Raw genomic sequence first — 20,672 nt, 5'->3', positions numbered from 1 at the left:
ACTCTCTGTGGCCTGGAACCTTCTCACGGTGATAATAATCACCGTACTTCCCTTTATTGTGCTAGAGCATTCTGATTCCTCAAGCCTGTCTCCTCCCTATAAGGTAGGAGTGAATTGTTGTCATCCCAGAGAGGGGAAAGGACTTTTCAAAGCCCACAGTGGGGACTCACGACCTCTCTACCCAGCCCCGTACCCCAGCCCTCAGTGGGTGCTCGTATTCTTGGCTGAATTTTGCTGTAGGCGTGCCCCTGGAGTTGGGAGTGGGAAGTGGGCTGAGAGAAGGCGAGGGTGGCAGAGTCCTAGGTCTCCAGGGTGGCGGGGGCAGTATCCCTGCTTCTGGGGCTGGCATAGGGACTATCCCCATTGCTGAGGGGGGGGAAGCTGAAGTTTACGGGAGAGGAATGAGATAGTGAGGACCTGGCTGGGCTTTGCTCTTTCCTCCCCAGGGCTTGAGTTGGGGGGATTCCATGGGGCTGTTTGGGACCTGGGTGCTCCTTGTGGCTTAGGCGCTGCGGGCTGAGGTCAAGTCCCTCGCCCTGCCTCAGCTCCCTTAGGGCCTGGGAATGGCTCCAGCACCTTTCTGGTGATAAAGACCCAGCCTGCTCAGGAGTCTCCAGAGGGGTGTGTGTGTGCGTGTGTGTGGGTGGGTGTGTTTGTCCGGGCACCGCTTGGCACTCCCAGCATCTGGGGGAGGCCAAGGCTAAGAAGAATGGTCTGGGGAGGGGATGGGCCATTGTTGAAGACTGGGGGCGGGAGGGTGGTGAGCACCCCGGACGGGCTGCGGGGCGGAGCTGGGCTGGCTCCCAGGGTGGGGTCCTGCCTGGGCCAGCAAGGCCTGCACGCCAGGTGAGCTTTTGCTTCAGGCCCCCCTTGGGGGCTTCCCGTGGAGACCAGAGAGAGGGCCTGAGGTCTGTGGGCTGGAGCCCTGGCTGCACGGGAGGCTCCCTCCACCTGGGATCTGTCTGTCCTTCTCTGCCTGCCATTCTCTGCCTCTCTCCCCTCATCTCTGCCTGCCATTCTCTGCCTCTCTCCCCTCATCTCTGCCTGCCATTCTCTGCCTCTCTCCCCTCATCTCTGCCTCTGCACCTCTCACTCTCCCCTGCCTCTCTTTTTACCTGCCCCACAACCAATGCCCCCATCAGTCTCCCATGCCTCTGAAGCCAGAGCATCTCTGGAGGGTGTAGCAGCTGTTGAGGCCCAAGGCCACCCTGGCTGAGCCCAGTCTAGGGGAGCTGGAGCCGTCCCAGCCCTGCTCCCTAGCAATCCCTGAGGACCCAAGAGGCCCAGGGAGCCCTGGACGGGGATCCCTGACAGGCTGTGCTGGTCTCCTCTGTGAGCCGCTTTCCTGCCCCAACTGCCAGGTGTCTGGGTGGGTTAAATGGCCGCTGCCCTGCCTGGGAACTGGGGGCTTGGGCTCTACCTGCCACATGGGAGGTGTAGCCCTTCCTCCCAGCCCCGGAGGGCCTGGACCCCTGCAGCTGACTGTGGAAGTGGGGCCCCCGGGCCACCCCTTCCTGGAGCCAGGTGCCTGCCATGGGGAGGGCTGGCTGTGCTGGAGTTCGGGCCCTGTGTCTGGAGTGAGTGCCCTGGACGCTCTGGGTGTTCTGAGGCCCTCAGGATGTGAGAGGGAGAGACCTGAGAGCTGGTCTCAGAAACAGGGAGAGACGGGCAGAGGGGAAGGCTGGAGGAAGCCACCAACAGAGAGAGGGACAGATACAAAGGGGAAGAGACTGGTGAGGCGGAGGGACTGAAGGACAGAGCGGGGAGGGCCCAGAGGCCTTGCACTGCCCCCTCCTCCCCTGGCCGAGCGGCCTCTAGCTGGGTCTCAGGTGGAAGACCCCCCTCTACCCCCTACCCTGCACCTCCAAATTCTTGGAGTTACAGACCTGCCCTTGCCCTCCTCACTCTCCATCTTTTCTGTGTTTTCCCCCCAGGACCCATGAGAGAAAACGTACCTGTGTATACCTGTATGTGCAGCACTTTGCCTTTACTGTGTCTCACTCACCTCCCTCTCTGTCTCTGTCCCTCTCTCATCAAATATCCCCAAAGCCAAAATAGCTCTTAAGCCTAGGAAGGTGCTGAGAACTACAGCTTGGGAAGTAGGAAGTATTAGCCCATTTTACAGATGAGGGAACTGAGGCTCAGAAAAGTTAAGTGACAGTGATGGGTAGACAGAGCCGGGGTTTGAACCCACATCCGTCTGATGCCCACCCTAACTACTCATGCCAAGATGATTGGGGCTGCCAGATAGTGCTCCATGAGCGTCTGTGTAGGAGAATGCTCTGGGAAGGCTGCTTGGAGGAGGTGGCATCTCAGTGGCCCCATCTCTTCCTTCCTGAGCCCAGGGTCTGGAGGGTGTGTGCTGTGACTGCTGCCATGTGAGGTCCCTGATTAGAGCCCCCCTCCTTCTCCCTAATCACCCTGCCACCCTGCCGAGGGCCCACACCCAGCTCCCAGCCTCCCCACACCCAGCTCCCAGCCTCCATCTCCGCTGCCCTAACCCAGAGGGTAACCCTTTGTTAGCCACCTGCGCCCAGCTGGCCAGGCCCCGGGATGGGTGTGTGAGCTGGTCCCTGATGCCTAGTGCTTCCCCAGAGTGTCTTCAGTTGGCTGGGTCCGGAGGCTGGGCTGTGAAACCCAGTTAACGTAGGTTGGGCCTTGGTGAGGTTATTTTAATTACCTATTGTTTATAACTTCATTTCTGCAGGCAGTGCAGCATGACAGTAATGCTCAGGGGCTCTGGGTCAGGTTTTGGGGTTCAACTCCCAGCCCTATGGTCTGTGTAACCATGGGCAAATCCCGTCACCCTGAGTCTCAGTTTCTTCAACTGTGAAATGGGGTTAAAAGCAGTGCTTACCTCATAGGGTCATTGCAAGGATAAAGTAAGCCATGTGAAGCGCTTAGCACAATCTCTGGCAAATAGTAACTGCAAAAACATTAGCTTTTGTTATTATCGAATACTGAGGGCTGCGTTCTAAAGAGCCCATCCTGTCCCACAGAGGAAGAGCTGGAGGCGGGGTAGAATCACCGTGCTGCTTTATGATGATGCTGGTGTGTAATTGCTTGCTTTCCTGTCTCTGCCTTCTCCAGACTGAGCACTCCCTGAGGGCAGGGATGGGTTTCATCCATCCACTTCCTGTGTCCAGCTCCGGGCCCAGCCAGAGTTGGGGGTCAAAGAACTGCATTGATTGAGGACGGAAACTGAGCAGAGATGGCCTCTTGGGAGCCCTCTGGGAGGGCAGCCCCTCAGGCCTTCTGACCCATGAGCGGTTCTGGGGGGAGGCTTGCTGCCCCCTTGAGCTCCCCTCTGAGGGTTAGGCCTGGGTTCACTCACATCCTGGTGGTTCAGCCTGGCCCTCTGCACCCACCGCTGCCATAGCTGGCTGGTGTAGGGTAAGAGTTCCACAACCCCTGTGTGCTTGTCACACCTGCAGACACCTGGCCCCACTCCTGGGTACTCTGATTCTGTGGGCTTTGATGCTGGGTGACCCCGTGTGAGAAGGCTTGGCAGTAAGGAGCAGTACCACAAAGCAGGTAGGACATTGGACTCCAGAGTCAGAGGGTCTGGAGGACAAAGTTCAGCTCGGCCACTGTCCTCCATGTGACTGGAGCAAGTGCCACCACCTTCCTGAGCCCCAGACACCCTGCTTGTAAAACAGAGATGATAAAGCAATTATACTTCAATAAAGATGTTAAACAAACAAACAAACAAACAAACAACAGAGATGATGAAGCCATGCTCCCCACATGGCAGGGGGATGTGGGGTTAAATAAGATAAGATCTGTGAAGCACCGCTCACATGGGGATGCTTTCGTTAACATTCATTTCATCAGTCCTCCCTCTGCCTGACATCTATTTCAAGTTCTTGGGTGTCGATAACTTTCCAGGGTCAGTTTGTAGGAATCTTTGTGTGTCCCACATCTCAAGGGAGAGTCTTTAAGCATACCCTCCTCCTGCCATGTAAGGAAGGGACTCTTTGCCTAACACGACCTCTTCCCAGAGACTCCTGCCTCTGTCATGCTTGCTTTCTAGGGTTTGGCAAGCTGATTCCACCATCTTCCTGGACAAGCCTTGATATCCCCATTTTACAGATAAGGACACTGAGGCTCAGGGGGGTAGGCAGCTTGTCAAAGGTTACACAGCTCTGTGAAATGGGATTAGAATTTAGGTCTCTCTCAATTCAAAGTGCATACTGTGAACTGGTTCATTATTCTCCCTCCCACCACGGGGCTGGGGAGGGGTCCTCAGAAGGTAGTTGACCCCTGAGAACCCACCTGGGAATCTGGGTCTTCTTGTTAGGGCCCCTAGACTGTGGGGCTCCTGGGCAGCCTCTCATGTAGTCCTAAATATCCCTCTAACTTAGGGCTTCCCAACTGATGTGCCCGAATGGCTGGTTAGCTCCTCAGCCCCCGGAACAGAGCTCTGGGCGGGTCACCTCAGACCAGGCTCAGTGTTGTCTGTCCGCATCAGGGTGCTGAACAAATATGTGTACTTCTCTACATGTATCATGATGTGAAACATGTTGGAAAGTACTGATGGCTCTAACCAGTCCCCTCCTTGCCCTGTACAAATACACTCCCCAGAAGGGTGGGGATTCGTGGTCCTCTCTGGGCCTCAGTCTCTTCATCGTATAAATGGAGACTGAAGTAGGTGATGTCAAAGGCCTTTCTAGCACTGTGAATCTGAGTGTGCAAGCCTTAGAACCTGGGATTGGGAGGGAGCAGGGTTTGCATGGGGACCAAGCAGCCTGCAAAAAATAGGAAAGGGAGCCATGGAGAGGGAGAGGTCAGAGACTATGGCTCAACCTCAACTCGAATCTTTGGCTGCATTGGGCCAAGTGGGGAAGCTGCAAGTTTCAAAGTGTCTGCTCTCCCCAAAACTGCACCCTCTGTCAGAGTGGCCCCTTCTTCATGCTGAAAGCCCTCTGGTCTCATTGCTTGGGTTTCAGAGAAAAGCAAGGAAGGACCACATCTGTTGGCCTCAACAGCCAGTGAAGGAACAGTGTGGCCAAGATTGGTGGGGCTGATCTTTTCCTTCCTGACGGAAGCCAAGAGTCAGGCCTCAGAGCTGGGGTAAGATGGGGTGTCAGGCAAGCAGACTGAGGTGTGGCAGGGTGAGGCGGGCGGGCTCCACCATTGACCTCATTCATTTTGGCAGCAGGTGAAGAGAAAGGAGCTCTCGTCTCAGGTCAGACCTAAAGTTCAATCAGGGCTTAACCACTTACTTGTGTGACCTTAGGCAAGTCACTGAACCTGAGTCTCAGTTTCTTCATCTGCTAAATTGGGTAGTAATATCTCAGGGGGTTGTTAACAGAGATTAAATGAGAGACCGTGGGAATGGCATTATACAAATGAAAAAGTGCTGTCACTCTACTGCCATAGTCTGGCCAGGGTGGCTGGTGGCCTGCATTCCTCTGCTACCCCTGGCCTCCTTCCCCCAAATGTCAGGGGTCAGTCCCAGCTTCAGGCTGTTAAGGTCCTCAGGAGAACAGGAGCCTGTCACACCGGCACATGGGATCATGTGATGGGGCTGTCCTTCATTGCTCCTTGGGTTCGACATCTGTAAGACAAACAGGAGGCCTTGGGCTCTAAAATCCTGGGATTCCTGGGGAGGTCTGATCTGGATGTGTTTCTTCCACGCCATGGTGTTGGTGGTGGTGGGGTTTGCTCACTTCTGTTGTGAGCAGCTGACAGTGCCCCCAGAGCTCTTTATTTGCCCCCTCTCAGTCCTCCAACAACCCTACGAGACAGGGGTTCTTGCTAGTATCCCCATGTTAGAGATGAGATGTTGGCCTCAGAGAGGTTCAGTAACTCCCTTGCTTAAGGTCACACAAGAGAAAGCAGAGCTGGGATTCAAACCTAAGTCTTGAAGGAAATGTGAGATCCTAATCATGCTTTATGGCCTCCTGATTTTCTGGTTGCCAGGGTAAGAGCTTTTTTTTTTTTAATTTATGTTTGGCTGCGTTGGGTCTTTCATTGCTGCACGCGCGGGCTTTCTCTAGTTGCGGCGAGCAGGGGCTACTCTTCGTTGTGGTGCATGGGCTTCTCATCGCGGTGGCTTCTCTTGTTGCGGAACACGGGCCCTAGGTGCACAGGCTTCACTAGTTGTGGCACGCAGGCTTAGTAGTTGTGGCGCACGGGCTTAGTTGCTCCGTGGCATGTGGGATCTTCCCGGACCAGGACTCGAACCCATGTCCCCTGCATTGGCAGGCAGATTCTTAACCACTGTGCCACCAGGGAAGTCCCGGGTAACAGCTTTTTATTTTTATTTTTCTGTTTTAACAACAAGGGGAAAAGGTAAGACCCAAGACTGAAAAATAAGGTAGTAGGGAGGTCAAAAAGCCAGCCCCTGGAGTCAGCATGGGATTCAGGAAACACATCACCTGTCACACATGAAAACAAACACAGCCACCTGTGACCAGTCTCTTTTCATGGGCAATCGGGACAAAGTCCAGAGAACTGCAGAGCTGGGTGGCCAAGAACCAGCTTGCAGGTGGAGTGTCTGCTGACAGGCAGGTTTCCAGAGTAGACAGCCAGGCCAGGCTTTTCTCACTCCACTTTCTATCCAAGCTGACTGAGCTCCCACGGATCAGTTGTCTGACTCACCAAACTGGCTGGACATCCAAGTCTCAGGCAGGCCCCTGAGGCACAGCCCAGAGGCTCAGGGACAGAGGCCCTGCCCTTGTGGAGGGCAGAGGCCTCCTTCCTTAGGTGGCCCAGCCCTGCCCTGTTTCACCCCACCCCCCTTGCCTGAGAGCAGCAGTAGTTACTCTCTGGCACAGAAGCCTCCAGGCTGGGCATGTATCTGGAGGCTGGATCTAGGCCCCCAGAGGGCTTCAGACTGTTGGTCAGGAAATCAGCAACTTCCGGATAATCATCATCATCCTCATAATTGGTGGCTTTTACTTGACACTTACTAGGTGCCAGGCATTTTATGGATACTAACTCATGTAAGCCTCACCATAGCCCATTATTAAGTCCATTTTACAGGTGGGAAAGTTGAGGCAGAGGGGTGAAGTGATTGCCCAAAGCCGCACAGCTGGTAAGATGTGGCAGATTTGGCATCTTCAGGCAGAGAGAGTGGGAGGAGGGGGCCAGGGGGCCAGCATGGATCGAGCCCTACTATGTGCCTGATTACAGTTCACCTTCACACCTGTGAGGGGTGGGTGGGTTTAGTCTCCCCATTCACTGATAAGGAGGCAGCTCTGTAGGTTACGTGGCCCATATGTAGCAGATCCAGGGGTGGGAACCAAGGGCTGCTGTGTGACTCTGAGTCCAGTTCTCCTTAAATCTCTCTGCGGAAGGCCCGGTGAGCTGGGGCAGGACAGCAGATGGAAAGAGAAAAGCCTGGACCAGGAATCTGCAGGTCCTCCACTGTGTGCGCAACCCTGATTTTGCTCTGTGACCTGTGGTCTCCTGCTTTCTCTGGCCCCTCTGAGAAATGCAATGATCTCAAAAGTCTTCTGCACATCGGGATATTGCTCTCTGGTGAATGATGCCAGGAATGTGCCTTCAGGAAGTGGAGGATGGAGCAGAGGTACAGGAAGCTTCATGTGAGATTCTCCCCGGCCAGGACCTGCTGCACCAGGGACCCCAGGCCTTCCTGCCTCCCACTCAGAGCCGAGGGACCAGGCCATGCTGGATCTCAATACATGAGAATCCCCTGGGAAGCTTAAAAAAAAACCCCAATGCCCAGGCTGCACCCCAGGCCAATTAAATCAGGATCTCAGGGGCTTGGGGGAGGGGATTGGCGGGGCAGGCACCAGCACAGTTTAGAGCTCTCCGGATAATTCTAATGTATGGCCAAGGCTGGGGGCCACTGCTCTAAAGCAACTGGGAGATGGGGAAAGTAAGTCCTGGCTTTCCAGGGTTAGTGACCCCCTAAAACCGGATGAAAGCATGTGCCTGCCTGTCTTCATGCATCTTTATAGAGAGAGGGTTCACGGCTTCTATCAGGCTTTTCTGACCCAGAGGAGATTAAAATCCAGTCCTGGGAGGAAGCAACCCCCTCCCCACAAGCCAATGATGTCAGTTTTAAGGCCCAGAAAACTCCAGTTGCAGGATCAATGTTGGTTTTTCTTACCTCCTCTAAGAAACCTTTCCTGACCTCCCCAGACTCCCCTTTCTGTTCCTTCTTCCTGCAAATACACATCCAGGGGTTACTACATGCTAGGCACTGTCCTAGGCTCTGGGGTACGGGGCAAATGAGGCAGACGCGGCCCCTCCCCTGAAGGAACCATATTCTAATGGGGGCTCCGGATACCCCAGTGGACCAGTAGGATGACTGTGATGAGCAGGGTCACGTGACAGGCCCAGGTGTCAAAGCTGCTCCTCCTTAGGGTCGTTAGGGAAGCCACCCATACCCAGGAGTCTGATGACTTGCCTTGGCAAGGACAGGCGGCTGTGCATGGGCATATTTTGGTTCTAAGCGCAGCTGGAGTCGAGGCCTGCTGTATAGATCAGGTGTTCGGGTAGGGCCTCCGGGAGGAGTAGCTCAGTCTACTTACAGGAAGGGAAGGAGCCAGCCAGGGGCTTTGGGGGAAGAGTGCTCCTGGCAGAGGAACCGTGAGGGCAAAGGCGCTCAGGTGGGCAGGGGCCTGGTGTACAGAACAACAAGAAAGAGCGGCCTTAGGGATGAAGGTGGGATGGGGAGGACGGAGGTGCTGAGGACCGAGGAGGGGCAGGGCCAACCAGGCAGGGCCCCGCTGGCCACATAAGAGTCTGGATTTTATAGCAAAGTGTCAGCTACATCACCATTGGAGGGTTGCAGGCAAGGGAGTGACAAGATCTAGTTTGCATTTTTCAAAGAGCCCTCCCTGCAGTGTGCATAACAGTTTGACAAGGGCAGGAGTGGAGCCTGTGACCAATCAGGGAGCTGCACTGGCCCAGGGGGGAGGTGAGGCATGGGGCCGGGAGAGGTGGTGGATTGGAGGAGACGCATCTGGGCTGTGGGATGAGGGGAATGAGGAAGAGACCCGAGCATGGCTCTTAGGTGCTGGGTCTGAGCCAGCTGGTGGGTCGAAGGGCCGTGCATCTCCTCGCCTCCTCTGAATCCTGCAGCGCGTAGAGTCCAGGAGCCCTGGCCCCCAAGGGACCCTCAAGAGCCTAATATGTATTCCACGTGATGTTAGGCTGGTGAGTGAAAGATGGTTTTAAGTCAGCAGTGTTTACTGCCTGGTGTCTTGGAGACACTAAGTGCCTAATGTACAGTGACTCTCGGGGAGAATTGGCGCTCCACAAACTTGGTGACAGTAAAGACCCTTGTTCTTAAGGGCATGTCTTCTAGGACTTGTGTTCTGAAGAACTACTCTGGAAAATGCTGCTGCTCTGGTCCCAGCCTGTTGTTTGACCATTGAGGAGGCAGGTCCGGGGCGGGGGGGGCGGGGAGGGGGGGATAGTCACCTGTGCTGGGTCTCAAACAGCACGTCCCATCAGAGCAGGCGCCGAGCACGAACCTCTGGACTCTGGCTCTAGAGGGGCTGCACCACCGCACCACTTGGTTTCCCCAAGGCTATTCAGGGACACCCAGGTTCTGGGGTCAGGCTGGAGGGCTCCTTCCCCAACCTCAGGTGAAGGATAAACCAACCTCCTACTCTGCAGGGGTGAACTCACAGAGCCCCCGCACAGACAAGAGGTTCTCTTAAAGAAGGGGTTCTTCCCCAGGGGCTCCGGGGAAGGCGAGGGAGCCGTGCTTGGGGGTCCTGGCATGCAGAGGTGGCTCAGAGTGCTCAGCCTACACGTCCCCCACCCCACCCCTTGGGTGAAGACAGAAGAAGGCTGAAAAGAGAGTCGCAGCTGATTTAGGGGCAGTGGATCTCAGACTCCCTTTGGGTGACTGAGCACTTGAAAGTCCTGGTGTTTTATGTGGAAGTTCCTTCCTCTCCCCTTCACCTCTCCATCTATCCACCCAACCATCCGTCCACTCATCCCTCCCTCCATCCACCCATCCCTCCATCACCCATCTATCCCTTCATCCATGTACTCATCCCTCCTTCTCTCCCTCCCTCCCTTCCTCCATCCATTCATCTAGTCTTTCATTCAGCAAATTTGTTGGGAGCCTACTTTGACCTCGTAAATAATACATAGTCTTTCCCCTCAAGCTATCACAGTCCACGGGGGAGATGGGCAAGTAAGTAGAAAATTACTGTGCAGCATCATGAGTTATAATAGTAACCTCCATTTATTGAAAACCTACTTCATGCCAGGCATTTTACCCACATTATCTAATCTAATCTCTGGGCAAATCTGCCAGAAAGGTTTTATTTTCCTCTTCTCACAGATGAGTTAGTTGAGGTTCAGAGAGGTTAAGTCACTTGTCCAAGGTCACACAGCTAGGATGTGATAGAACATCACTCAAACCCAGGCAGTTTGATGCCAGAGCCCATCGCAGGAACTGCTCTAGTATCCAGTGCCATTGGAAGGAAGCAGAGGGGGAGGGCTCCTAACCAGCATGTGTGTTGGTGGGGAGCGTGTGGCCCTGATGGTGGTGACAGGGGTGGCTGGAATAGGAGGTGTCCTGGAGGAGGTGGATGTCTGAGGTGTGTATTAAAGGATGAGCAGGAGTTAGTAAAATATTAGTAGTATGATCATTTCATTGTATAAACTGATTGGGCATAAAATTATGTATTTGGTCAACTTAAATTGGAGTTGCTTAGAAATGGTCAGTTTACCTGCTATAGAGTATAACATAAAATCAGCACCTCCTTCCTACTGCTCACAGAGCTGTCAGTGACTGTTCCAGAACTTTCCAAATAAGGTGTGCTTGCATCTCATTCCCTTGTTTTGTGACCGTCCAGACATCCTCACAGGAAAGCATGGGCAGACCTTCTAGTATTTCTGTAAAGCACAATATTGGGAGACTCTCTCTTTGTTTAATTTCATGAGCAAGTGAAATGCTCACCCTTCACTCCTTCTACAAGTGCCGATAAAGACGCTTACCCAGCTCCAGCTCATCCAGCCCTGACTGTGCCAGGCGCTGATCTCACTTTTCTTTATAACAGGGGGTTCAGTTGGGAAACGAGGCCCTGTGAGTCCTTGCTCTGTGGCTGTGTGTTGGCAGAGCTAGGATTCGAACCCTTGTCTAGGGATCCTGTGTCTTCTCTTTCCTGACTGTTCGATTCCTGCCACCCAGCTCGTTCTCCCCCAAGATCCCGAGCTAATGGAAGTCCTGATCCTCGACGCCTTTTACAGACTCTTGTGTGCGTACCATCTGAACCCCTACCCCAGGGGCTGGCAAACTTCTTCCATAAAGGGCCAGGCAGTAAATGTTTTAGGCTTTGCGGGGCAGTGGTCTCTTGTCATAACCAGCCCACTCTGCCGTTGCCTGTGACAGCAGCTGTGGACAATACAGTTGGGTGCCAATACAACTTATTTATTTATTTTCCGTGTTACAAAATAGTCTTTTTATTTTTTCCCAACTATTTAAAAATGAAAAATCTGTTCTTAGCTTGCAAGCCGTACAGAATAGAGGTGGTGGGTTGGATTTGATCCACAGGCCCCAACTGGCTAATCCCTGCCCTACACCAACCCTTATTCTTATTGCTGTGGATGAGGAGACTGAGGTCGAGGCCTCTCAGGGTGGGCGGGTGGAGCTAGAGCGTAACCCCAGGCCCTCTGAATCCGACTTTGGGGTCTCCTCGGGGCTTGGTGGTGGTTATGGGCTCCCTGAGGTTGATGCCAGCCCCCATCATGGGGCAACCTGGATACGTCCCCAGACTGAGCTGACTCCCAGCCCTTCGTGGAACCGCCCATCTTCTGCCCAGTATGGAGAACACGTTCATCTCCTGCTCCCTGTTGCTGTGAGCGGGGAATGTCAACACTTGTGGGGCAGAAACACTTTGTATCCTGGATCTTGGCCAACAGGCCCTGGAGCCACCCCCCCACCCCCACCCCGGGCTCTGATTCTCAGCCCCTTCTCTTCCCTCAGGTGATTCCCAGGTAGTCTCTGGGCCTGCCCTGATTGGCCAACCCACCTGCCAGTCATGGGGCTGCCTGGCTCCTGTGTTAGTGTCTGAACCCACCCAGCTGCCTCCTGGAGAGGAGGAGGCGGCCTAAGGGGCCAGGAGGACTGGGTCTGTCCTTGCTGGTCCATGTACCCGTGACCTTGGGCAAGCTCCTTCACCCCTCTGAGCTTTAGTTTGCTTGCAGGATGCTGAAGGGCTTTCTTTGCCCTACGCCTAGTACAATTTGTGTGAGTGACAAGAGGCCAGCGGGGTTGCCCGGAGAATCGGGAGATACCAGCCCAGCAGCCTCTGCCTCCTTGCCCACAAACCAGAGCTCCTTTGAGCAGTGACCTTGGTGCTCACCACCTACTCGGACAATGGAATCCCAGCCATCCCCAGAGACCCCTTTATACAGCCGTGGCCACTCCCCGGAAGGCAGCCCTTCACCGATCTTGACCTCGGGAGTTACCACTGCCTAACGAGCTATGTTTCTCGGGCAAGTTACCTCATCTCTCTCTGAGGCTGTCCCCCCACCCCATGCTCCCCAGGACAGGAAGACCTTCCTCACCTTCTGGGCAGGTCGTGAGGATTAAAGGGATGACACGTGCCAGTGGCTGTCCAGAGCAGATGCTGTTGATGGGGAGGCCAGGTGTTCACTGTTGCCTAAGAACTGCCCCTTTCTGAGCACCCGTCACCCGGCAAGGCTGCCCTGGACACCCAGCCTGAGCGGAGGATGTGGGAGCCGCAGAGTGGAGACACCGCCTTGCCTGTGCAACGCTGCTGGCGGACATCAGTTGCCAAAGGACTGTTTCAACACTTCTCCAATTTCACAAGAATGCAGCCGGCGTCCCGCTCCTGGGGCACCCCGCTCAAATGCTGTGGTGGAGTTCTTCTGGGGAAATGATGATTTATCTATAAGCTGCTTGGGGCTGAGAGACTCAAGCAGGTCCCTGATAGGAAAGAAAAACAGGCCTCCTTTGGTGAGAGACTCTTTCCTCTCTTGCTGTTTCGCTCCGCGCCAGTTTACGAAGAGCCTGTGGTTGTCAGGCGCTGCGCTGGGAGGGGAGAGAGGAAACAATAGCTCTCCTTCTTGTGGACCATCCCCAGCAGGCCTTCCTGGGGCCAGGCCTGGGTTCAGGATCTCAGATCGCTGGATCTTCTGACCCGGGGGGGCGGGGGGGAAGCCCTTGTTTTCTCCCCCTCTGGGCCTGGGGGAAGCCCCAGGTGGAGTTGCTGAGGCCGGACTTCCCTGGTTCTGAGTCACTGCTGTCCCCGCATTTCTCAGACCCAGGCCTTGGACCCTGGAGCCTGGATGAGTGTTCAGTCTCATCTCCCCACGTAGCACTTGAATCCCCCATAAGTCTTCGGTCAGATGTTGCTTCCATGCCACTTGTGACGGGGTGCTCGTTTCCAGGCAGTCTTTTCCTTCGTTGGAGGCTTTGCTTCATGCTGTGCCCCAATCTCCCCCTTAACTCCCCTACCCCGGTCACTGGAGGTATAAAGTCGAAGCTGGGCTCCCACTTGGCAAAAATGATACGAGAAGGGTGAGGGGACCTCCGTGTGGACAGGGGAGAGTCACAAGGCTTAGGACTGCCGTTCACCCTTGCAGGAGGAAGAAGGGATAAAGCCCATGCCTTGGGCCCTCCGTTCCCTCTACTCAGTGGCCTGCTTCTCCCCACCCCCCAGCCCAGCTCTGCCCACACAGCTGCCCCAGTCCAGCTGTCTCAGCCCCAGCTGCCTGTGCTGGCTCCCTTAGCCCCGTGGGACCTGAGGGCCGTGGCCATTCCCGGGTTTTCTGGCCTCAGGGAGCCTGAGGGTCTCCTCCATAATTTTCCTCTAGGCTGAGCCCTGGTGGAGTGGCTGACCCGGACCCCAGCTGCCACCTACCACCCACACCCTGCTGCATGGCTTTGGGTCAGTCATCTAAGCTCTCTGGGCTTAGATCAGGTCCCCTGAAACAGGACCTGACCTTAGTACCTACCTCATGAGGTTGTTGGGAGGGTGAGCTGGGATGATTTGGGGCCGGTGGGTCTGGGGTACCCACTAGCATCGATTCCCTCTCCTCCCCCCAGCCCCCAGCCAGGTCCTGCCCTGCTCTGACCGACCTGCCTTCTCCCCAGGGAGCTCCTGGACCAGCACGATGGGATCAGCCTGTATCAAAGTCACCAAGTACTTCCTCTTCCTCTTCAACTTGCTCTTCTTTGTAAGTATGACCCGTGCTACCCAGATGCCTCCAAAAGAGATGCTCCTCCCGGGCACGTCCCAGTCCAAGACCCTCCAGCCTGGGGATGGTGGTGGGGTGTGGCTGGGGTCAGGGGGCTGAGGCCAGACTGTTGGACATGGAAGCAGGTGGGAGCGGTGAGGAGATCCCCAGCGTTCCCAGCTGGCTGGATGGCAGAGCACTGGATGGCTCCCCCAGCCTTCCCCCCTCCTGGAGCACCGAGGCCCTAGCACCTGGGCTATCAAGGCTGGAGGTGGGCGTGGGGAGAGGAGAACCCCCGGGGCATCCCCTGACTCCTCATCAGGAAGTTGTAGGGGGAGCCTCTGGGATCTTTCTCATCCTATCCCGACTCCCCATTCTCCTCTGCCGGCTCTGAAGAATTTGCCTGTTACAGGTCTGGGTCTCAACTGCCCCCATCACACTCCCGCCCACACAGTGGGGGGTGTCCCTCGAGCTCCCAAAGGGTGGGCAAGAGGAGGCTGGGCTCTGGGCCAGGGTGAGGACACAGTGGCCCTTCCCCAGACCCATCCTGGCAGGCCTCACCCGGTCATGAGCCCCGGGGCCGCCCAGCTATAAGCTCTGTGCACATCTGGAGCTGCTTTTCCTGGGGCCCCAATTTTCCTCTCTGGTTTGGCAAGGCAGACTCCTGCCTTGGAGTTGCCAGGATGATGGAATGAGTGTGTGTGTATGTGCGTGTGTGTGTGTGAGATATATGTGTGTGAGTATATGTGAGGTTATGTGTGAGTGTGTGTGTATGTGTGAGTGTATATGGGTGTGGGGGTGTGAGCAAGTGTGTGTGTGAGTGTATGAGTGTGCATGTGTGAGAGTGTGAGTGTGTGTGATGGGGGTGGGGCTGTGGGGAGAGTGGCCTGGAGAGACCTTCAAAGGAGTGCTGCTGGGGACTGTGGCCTCTCATGGTGTTGGTTCACCCTATACTGTTAAAAACATCAGATTTTTTAATAGGATATTTATTATGATTCAATTTTATTTTTAAAAATGTACACATACATGAATATTTTTGAGAGGAGAAGAAAATACCTCCGAATGTTAGTGTTGGGATTCCTGGGAATTTGGGTTTTATTCTTTTTGCTTCTCTGCAGTTTCCAAATTTTCTACAACAGACATGAGTTTCTCGTAGAAAAAAAAAAAGTTTTACATTACAAGTTACATAGGATTATAGAAAGTTTGGAAAATAAAGAATCTTTCTAAACTCCCCCTCATAACTTTAACCCAACACACGGATACTTACAAGTATGTTCCTGGCACACACAAGTACACCCACGTGCGCACACACACACACACACACACACGCACATGCACGTGGACAGCCCTGTTGTTGCTTGCCCTACTGGTCGTCCACCTTGGCTCCGGCCCCAGCTCCCCGCTCAAGGACAGCGCTGGAGCCCCACTGCAGCTCTGGCCCTCCACTGACGGCAGCCGGGCCTGGGCACCTGGGTTTCCCAGCTTGGAGGTCAGGTCCCTCCCAGCTGGGCCAGGCTTCTGGAGAAAAGCGGCTGCCCACACAGGCACGCCTTTCCTGGCAGGCACTTGGCTCCCAGGCTGAAGTCCAGCTTTAAGGGCCAGCTGGCCAGGGTGGGGTGGGGAGCGTGGGAGCCCTGTGGTTCTGTCCCTGGGGCTCTAGGGACTGGAGGGAGGAGTCTGGGCTATAGCCTAGGAGGTGGCGGGGCTTGGGGTTCAAGGGCACAGACACCCCCTCTCCTCCCATGCAGTGAGAGGGAGGGAGGTAGAGACTTCATGGAGAAAGGGAGAGGGGTTGATGGTTTGGGGCCAAGGTGTCCCTTACGCTCCCCGTCTCCCCTATGGAGCCGGAGCCTAGAAGAGCTTCCCTTGGGCCCGAGCTCTGGGGACTGGTCTCTCTTGGCCTCCTCCCAGCCACTCCAGGGCCCTGGGGGGCAGGTGTTCACTCCCTGTGTGCTGGGGCCCAGGACGGGGCCCATCAGGATGGTGGTGGAGGGGATGTAGTGGGGGAGAGGGGAAGCTTTTATCACAGGAGGGTGAGAGGGAAAGGAGAGAGTGAGAGGAGACAGAGTGTGTGTGTGTGTGTGTGTGTGTGTGTGTGTTCATTCACAAATACTTATCCACCAAATGTGTGTTTGACACCCCTGTGTATTCAGACCCCGTCCTGGGTGCCAGCTAGACATTCACCAGCAGAAGAGCCGTGACTTCTTCACTCACAGGGCTTATGTTCTGGGGGGTGATGGGCTTCGATCAAATGCTTACTCAAATGGATGATAAAATTGCAGTTGTAGGAGGTCCTGGGAATAAAGGATATGGCCCCTAAGAGAGAGCAGATAATAAGGCACTTGACCTTGTCAGGGTGGTCAGCAAGAGCTGCCTGGAGTTATGCGTGAGGCTGGGGAGAGCGGGGTCCCGGCGGCAGGAGCGGAAGTCCAGCACAGGGGGAGTGGGCCAGAGCGTGCCTCTCTGGGGCTTGGGCCGCGTAGCCCTTCCAGGAAGGATCTGGGTCTTTGTTTCATGCACAGTGGGAGGCGGTTACATGATTGAACTCGTGGTCTGGCAGAATCACTCTGGTTGCCGTGTTTGCTCATGCATGCGCTCGGGTACACATGTACATCCTCGCCTTCACTCCCTCCGGACCCCAGACTCCCCAGAAAATTGCCCTGTTGTCAGCTTTTCTCAGATCCTAGGAGACTCTGAGGCCATGGCTGCCGTGGCCGTTCTGAGGGCAGGACGCTGGCTGTGAGACTCCTGGCTCCTGTCGGGAGATTCTGGTGGGTCTGGGGGGGGTGTTAATGTGGGGTGTGTCCCGCAGCCCCAGTCGTGGTTCACAGAGAAAGGGGGTTTCGGGGTTCCTCCCCGAGTCTGGTCGGCCCCCTGCCCTGGCCTCGTTTCTGGCTGACCCTTGGCCTGGCGCTGATCCAGCCGTACCTGGTGCTCAGGCCACAGTCATCAGACGTGCAGGGGAGCTGAAATGGCAGCGCCAGGTGCTTCGCTCCCTGGGTTCCGGGAGGCGAGCTGAGGAGCTTGGCCGGGCAGTCTGGGATTTTACTCTCTTTGGGATTATATTTGCCCGGAGGGAATTTTCTGCCCTGTCTTGAATTCTCTATTTGGGAGGACTGTTCTCCCTGCAGCCCTGCCCCGTGAGCGCAGGAGGTGAGCAGACAGGGGCTCCGCCACGTGGGTCTGAGGTGGCAGGGGCAGACCACGGGCCAGCTGTGCTGTGAGATGTGAGGCTGGGGTGAGCAGGGGTTCAGGAGTCTTTGGGAACCTAACTGCCAGGTCCTGTAAAGCCCACCTTCCTCCCAGCAAGCTGTGTGGTCTGAGGTGCCCCCACATGTGGGTGGGCACTTCCTCTCCCCAGGGACTGGCTTTCTAGGCTAAGGCCCGGGACAGACCCGAAGTATCCCTGAAGCTGATGTGCAACCATCTGGCATAGCTGTATAGTCAGACCTGACTTGGAGCCCCTGATGAGTGAATTGGGTGACCCCGGGTGAGGTTAGGACCTCAGTCTCCCCATCTGTCAAGTGAGGACAATAGCAGGGCCCATCAGACCAGGAGAGAGGAGGGGACAAGTGAGTTGCTGGGGACAAATGCGGGGAGGTCCTCGTGCCTTCCTCTTCCTTGTCGTCAGCTGCTGTCGTCTTTAAGGAACCTGGGCCAGGGTGAGGCGAGTGAGGCACTCACTTTGGGATCAGAAACAGCACGGCACTGCATCACATCGGGGCCCCGCTCCTTTTCAAAAGGAAAAATCAGGAACACCAAGCCTGGCTTTATGTAAAAGCTTGATATTTTGTTCATCATGATGGATGTTTTTCCCCCATTAATTTTCATTTCTTAAAAATGATTGCTATAAACTCATTTATCTTGGTTCCTGAGTGTTTTTGGTGTCCCCTGAATTTTCACATGTGAGGCAAATGCCCCATTCACCTTACCCAGCGTCCCAGCTCTGGTTTTTAAGATCTGTAGAGCAAGGCTGATAAACCCCTGGGACCGAGCGGCTCATCCCAGGCTGAGGGCTTTATCAGTAGCTGCTGCGCTTGCACCTGAGCTTACGGGATGATGGCTGAGGCAGGCACCCAGGGCTGGTAGTAAAGGTGGGTGGTGACATGCTGGGACCCTGAAGGTGGGTTATCCCCCAGGTAGACCCAGGCCAGGCCCCAGGGAAAGGCCAAACTTATGGGGTGATGCAAGCCTCCCCACCTCCATCCCCTCAAGGGAATCTGTGCTTTTGCCCAGACTGCAGGCCCTTCCCCAGCCTTGGCTGGCTTAATGGGATCTTGCTGGGCTGATCCTGGGTGGGGGAGGTGGGCTCCAGTTGTGGGTCTGCCCCCTGGTGGAGGGAAGAGAGGCAGGGAATACCTGGGCCTATGCCAGCCACCCCACCCCGTCCCCACCACCATTCATTTGCTTTTCTAATCCTGCCTTTACACAGTTTGGTTCATGAACTCACTCATCCGCGGGGCCCTCAGCACCTGGTGCGCCCAGGCCCACAGAGCTGCATGCAACCCAGCCCTGCCCTCAGGGAGCTCACAGTCTAGCCAGAGAGACAGGCGGCAGAGTTGAACCCAGAGGGAAAGGCTATTAAAGAAAGGCTATTAAAGAAGGGTCCCACGGAGGTTGCCACACAGTAGAGGCCCCTTAGTCTGCCTGGGGGTCAGGAAGCCTCCTGCAGAAGGTGGCCTTGGAGCAGGGAGATCTGGAAGACGGGTTGGGCTCTGACGGTCATGTCCCTCGAGGGTTTCCCCACCCTGAGCCTGGCTTGTTGGGGAAGCTCCCAGCCCCCAGGCTGGGGCAGGGCCAGGAGATAAGTAGGAGGGTACCCCTGGCCGGAGGCTGCACCCCCAATGCCGGTATGCTCAGGTTGACCACGCGTGGGCATAGGGTAGGGGAGACGGGAGGCAAGAGGGCCTCCCCACTCGTGGCCCTGCTGTCTGGGTTGCTGGAATTGGCTGGACTTGAGGTGCGGGGCCTGAGGCCACCCTGACATCCCTGGGCTGGACAGGGATGGAGGCAGCTCCCCTGTGTCCCCCAGGCCAGGCTGCAGGGGCAGCTGGGAGCGGCCCCCCACTAACTGCCCCTTTCTCCTTCCAGGTCCTGGGCGCGGTGATCCTGGGCTTCGGGGTGTGGATCCTGGTCGACAGGAGCAGTTTCATCTCTGTCCTGCGTAAGGACCCCTCTGCGCCGCCTGCCCCAGCTGCCTCTGAAAGGGGGCCGGGGCAGCAGGCAGGGCTGCTCCCACGAGTACTTGAACCTCAACACCGGTCCCTTTTCCAGCTGCCCTCAGGGCCTTGCTTAGGTCCTGCATGCTGACCATTCCGCCTTGGGCCTCGCCCAGGTCCTGCATGCTGACCGCTCCGCCTTGGGCCTCTCTGCAGGGGTTTCCAGAAGGAATTTTCTCTCCCTCCCCAAACAAAGCTGCTGTTGTCTGGAGAACACTGGGTGGGGGATGAGAGAGGCTTGTTCTCCATCCTGGCCCCCTCCCTCTGCCCTGACCTGAGAAAGCCTCTTACATCCTCAGTTCTTCCATTTGCCTGCTCAGCAAAACATGGCCAACAGCCCCTCCCCTTCCTAGTTCAGAAAAAGGGCCGGGAATGGCAGATCGTCAAGTATGCGTGAAGCGCCTACTGTGTGCCTGGCACCAACCAGGTGGGTCAGGCAAGTGTGCTGACGAGGAGGTGCCGGGCGCAGTGTCTGTCGTTTGTGGTCATAATGTGCCAGGCATGGGGCCAAGCATTTGGCGTAGATAAACTGTCTTAATCTCACAACAGCCCTGTGCAGTAGGAACTTCCTGCCTTACAAATGAAGAAATGAGGCTCAGAGAAGTAATGTCCCTCGCTCAAGTTCACCCAGCCTCTGAGTGATAGGCGTGGGACTCGAACCCCCAGAGCTTTGGTCCTAAATGCTGCACATGGTAGGGGAAGCCCCTTGTCTCACTCTTGAAGCTGGAGGAAAAGAAGCCCGATGATGATGATGATGAGAGGCCTTTCTGATCTACTCACAGTCACCTCCAGGAAGGCTGCCAGGCTTGCTGCGCTAGCCTCTAGTGGACGTCCTGAGGAGGGAGGGAAGCAGGGCAGAGCACAGAGATGCCACTCCCCTCAGCAAGTGCGACCTTGGCTCACTTCCCCTCCCAGCAGCTGCCCTGCCTGAGGCAGCAGGTTTGGACTCTGGCCGGTGACAGCTGCTTGATTTGAATGAAACGGAACCAGGCTAGGATGGGTGATGGAGGGGCCCTGGGGGCTAGGCCTCCCCTCACACACGAAGGGAAGCAAGGATGATCCGCCCTCCAGCCACTTCCGGTGCCATCTGGGGCTGTCAGTCCTGACTCCTGCTCAGGGTGGGGTGGGGGGCGGGGTGGGGGGCACAGGCTGCTCCCCATTCTGGGGCTAAGGTTTAGGTTTCCAGCCCCACGCCCTCCCCACATGCAACACATCCTCCTTGGCCCTGCTTGGCCCAGGCTCCCGCTTCCTGGGCTGTGGCCCACACCCAGCGGGCACTGCATCTCGGAGCAAAGTCTCAAGGCCCAG

At 56.0% G+C, this 20,672-nt stretch overlaps 1 protein-coding gene across 3 annotated transcripts in view; it reads left to right on the top strand.

Moving 5' to 3' along the window:
* The window catches only part of CD82 (CD82 molecule), a 51,141-nt gene that overhangs the window by 12,694 nt on the left and 17,775 nt on the right, over positions 1–20,672 (top strand). For 2 of the 3 annotated variants that reach the window (XM_007181110.3, XM_007181108.2), the window contains exons 2-3: positions 14,063–14,145; positions 19,237–19,309. In XM_007181110.3, the coding sequence (XP_007181172.1) occupies positions 14,083–14,145; positions 19,237–19,309 (136 nt within the window). In that variant the 5' untranslated portion in view covers positions 14,063–14,082. Of the gene's footprint in view, positions 1–14,014; positions 14,146–19,236; positions 19,310–20,672 lie in introns of all 3 variants that reach the window. The other variant, XM_007181109.2, reaches the window with a different exon arrangement.

Source organism: Balaenoptera acutorostrata, chromosome 9, assembly GCF_949987535.1.
Source record: "Balaenoptera acutorostrata chromosome 9, mBalAcu1.1, whole genome shotgun sequence".
NCBI lineage: Eukaryota > Metazoa > Chordata > Mammalia > Artiodactyla > Balaenopteridae > Balaenoptera > Balaenoptera acutorostrata.
The sequence above is the reverse complement of the archived record's forward strand: the minus strand, read 5'-3'. Positions and strand labels throughout refer to the sequence as shown.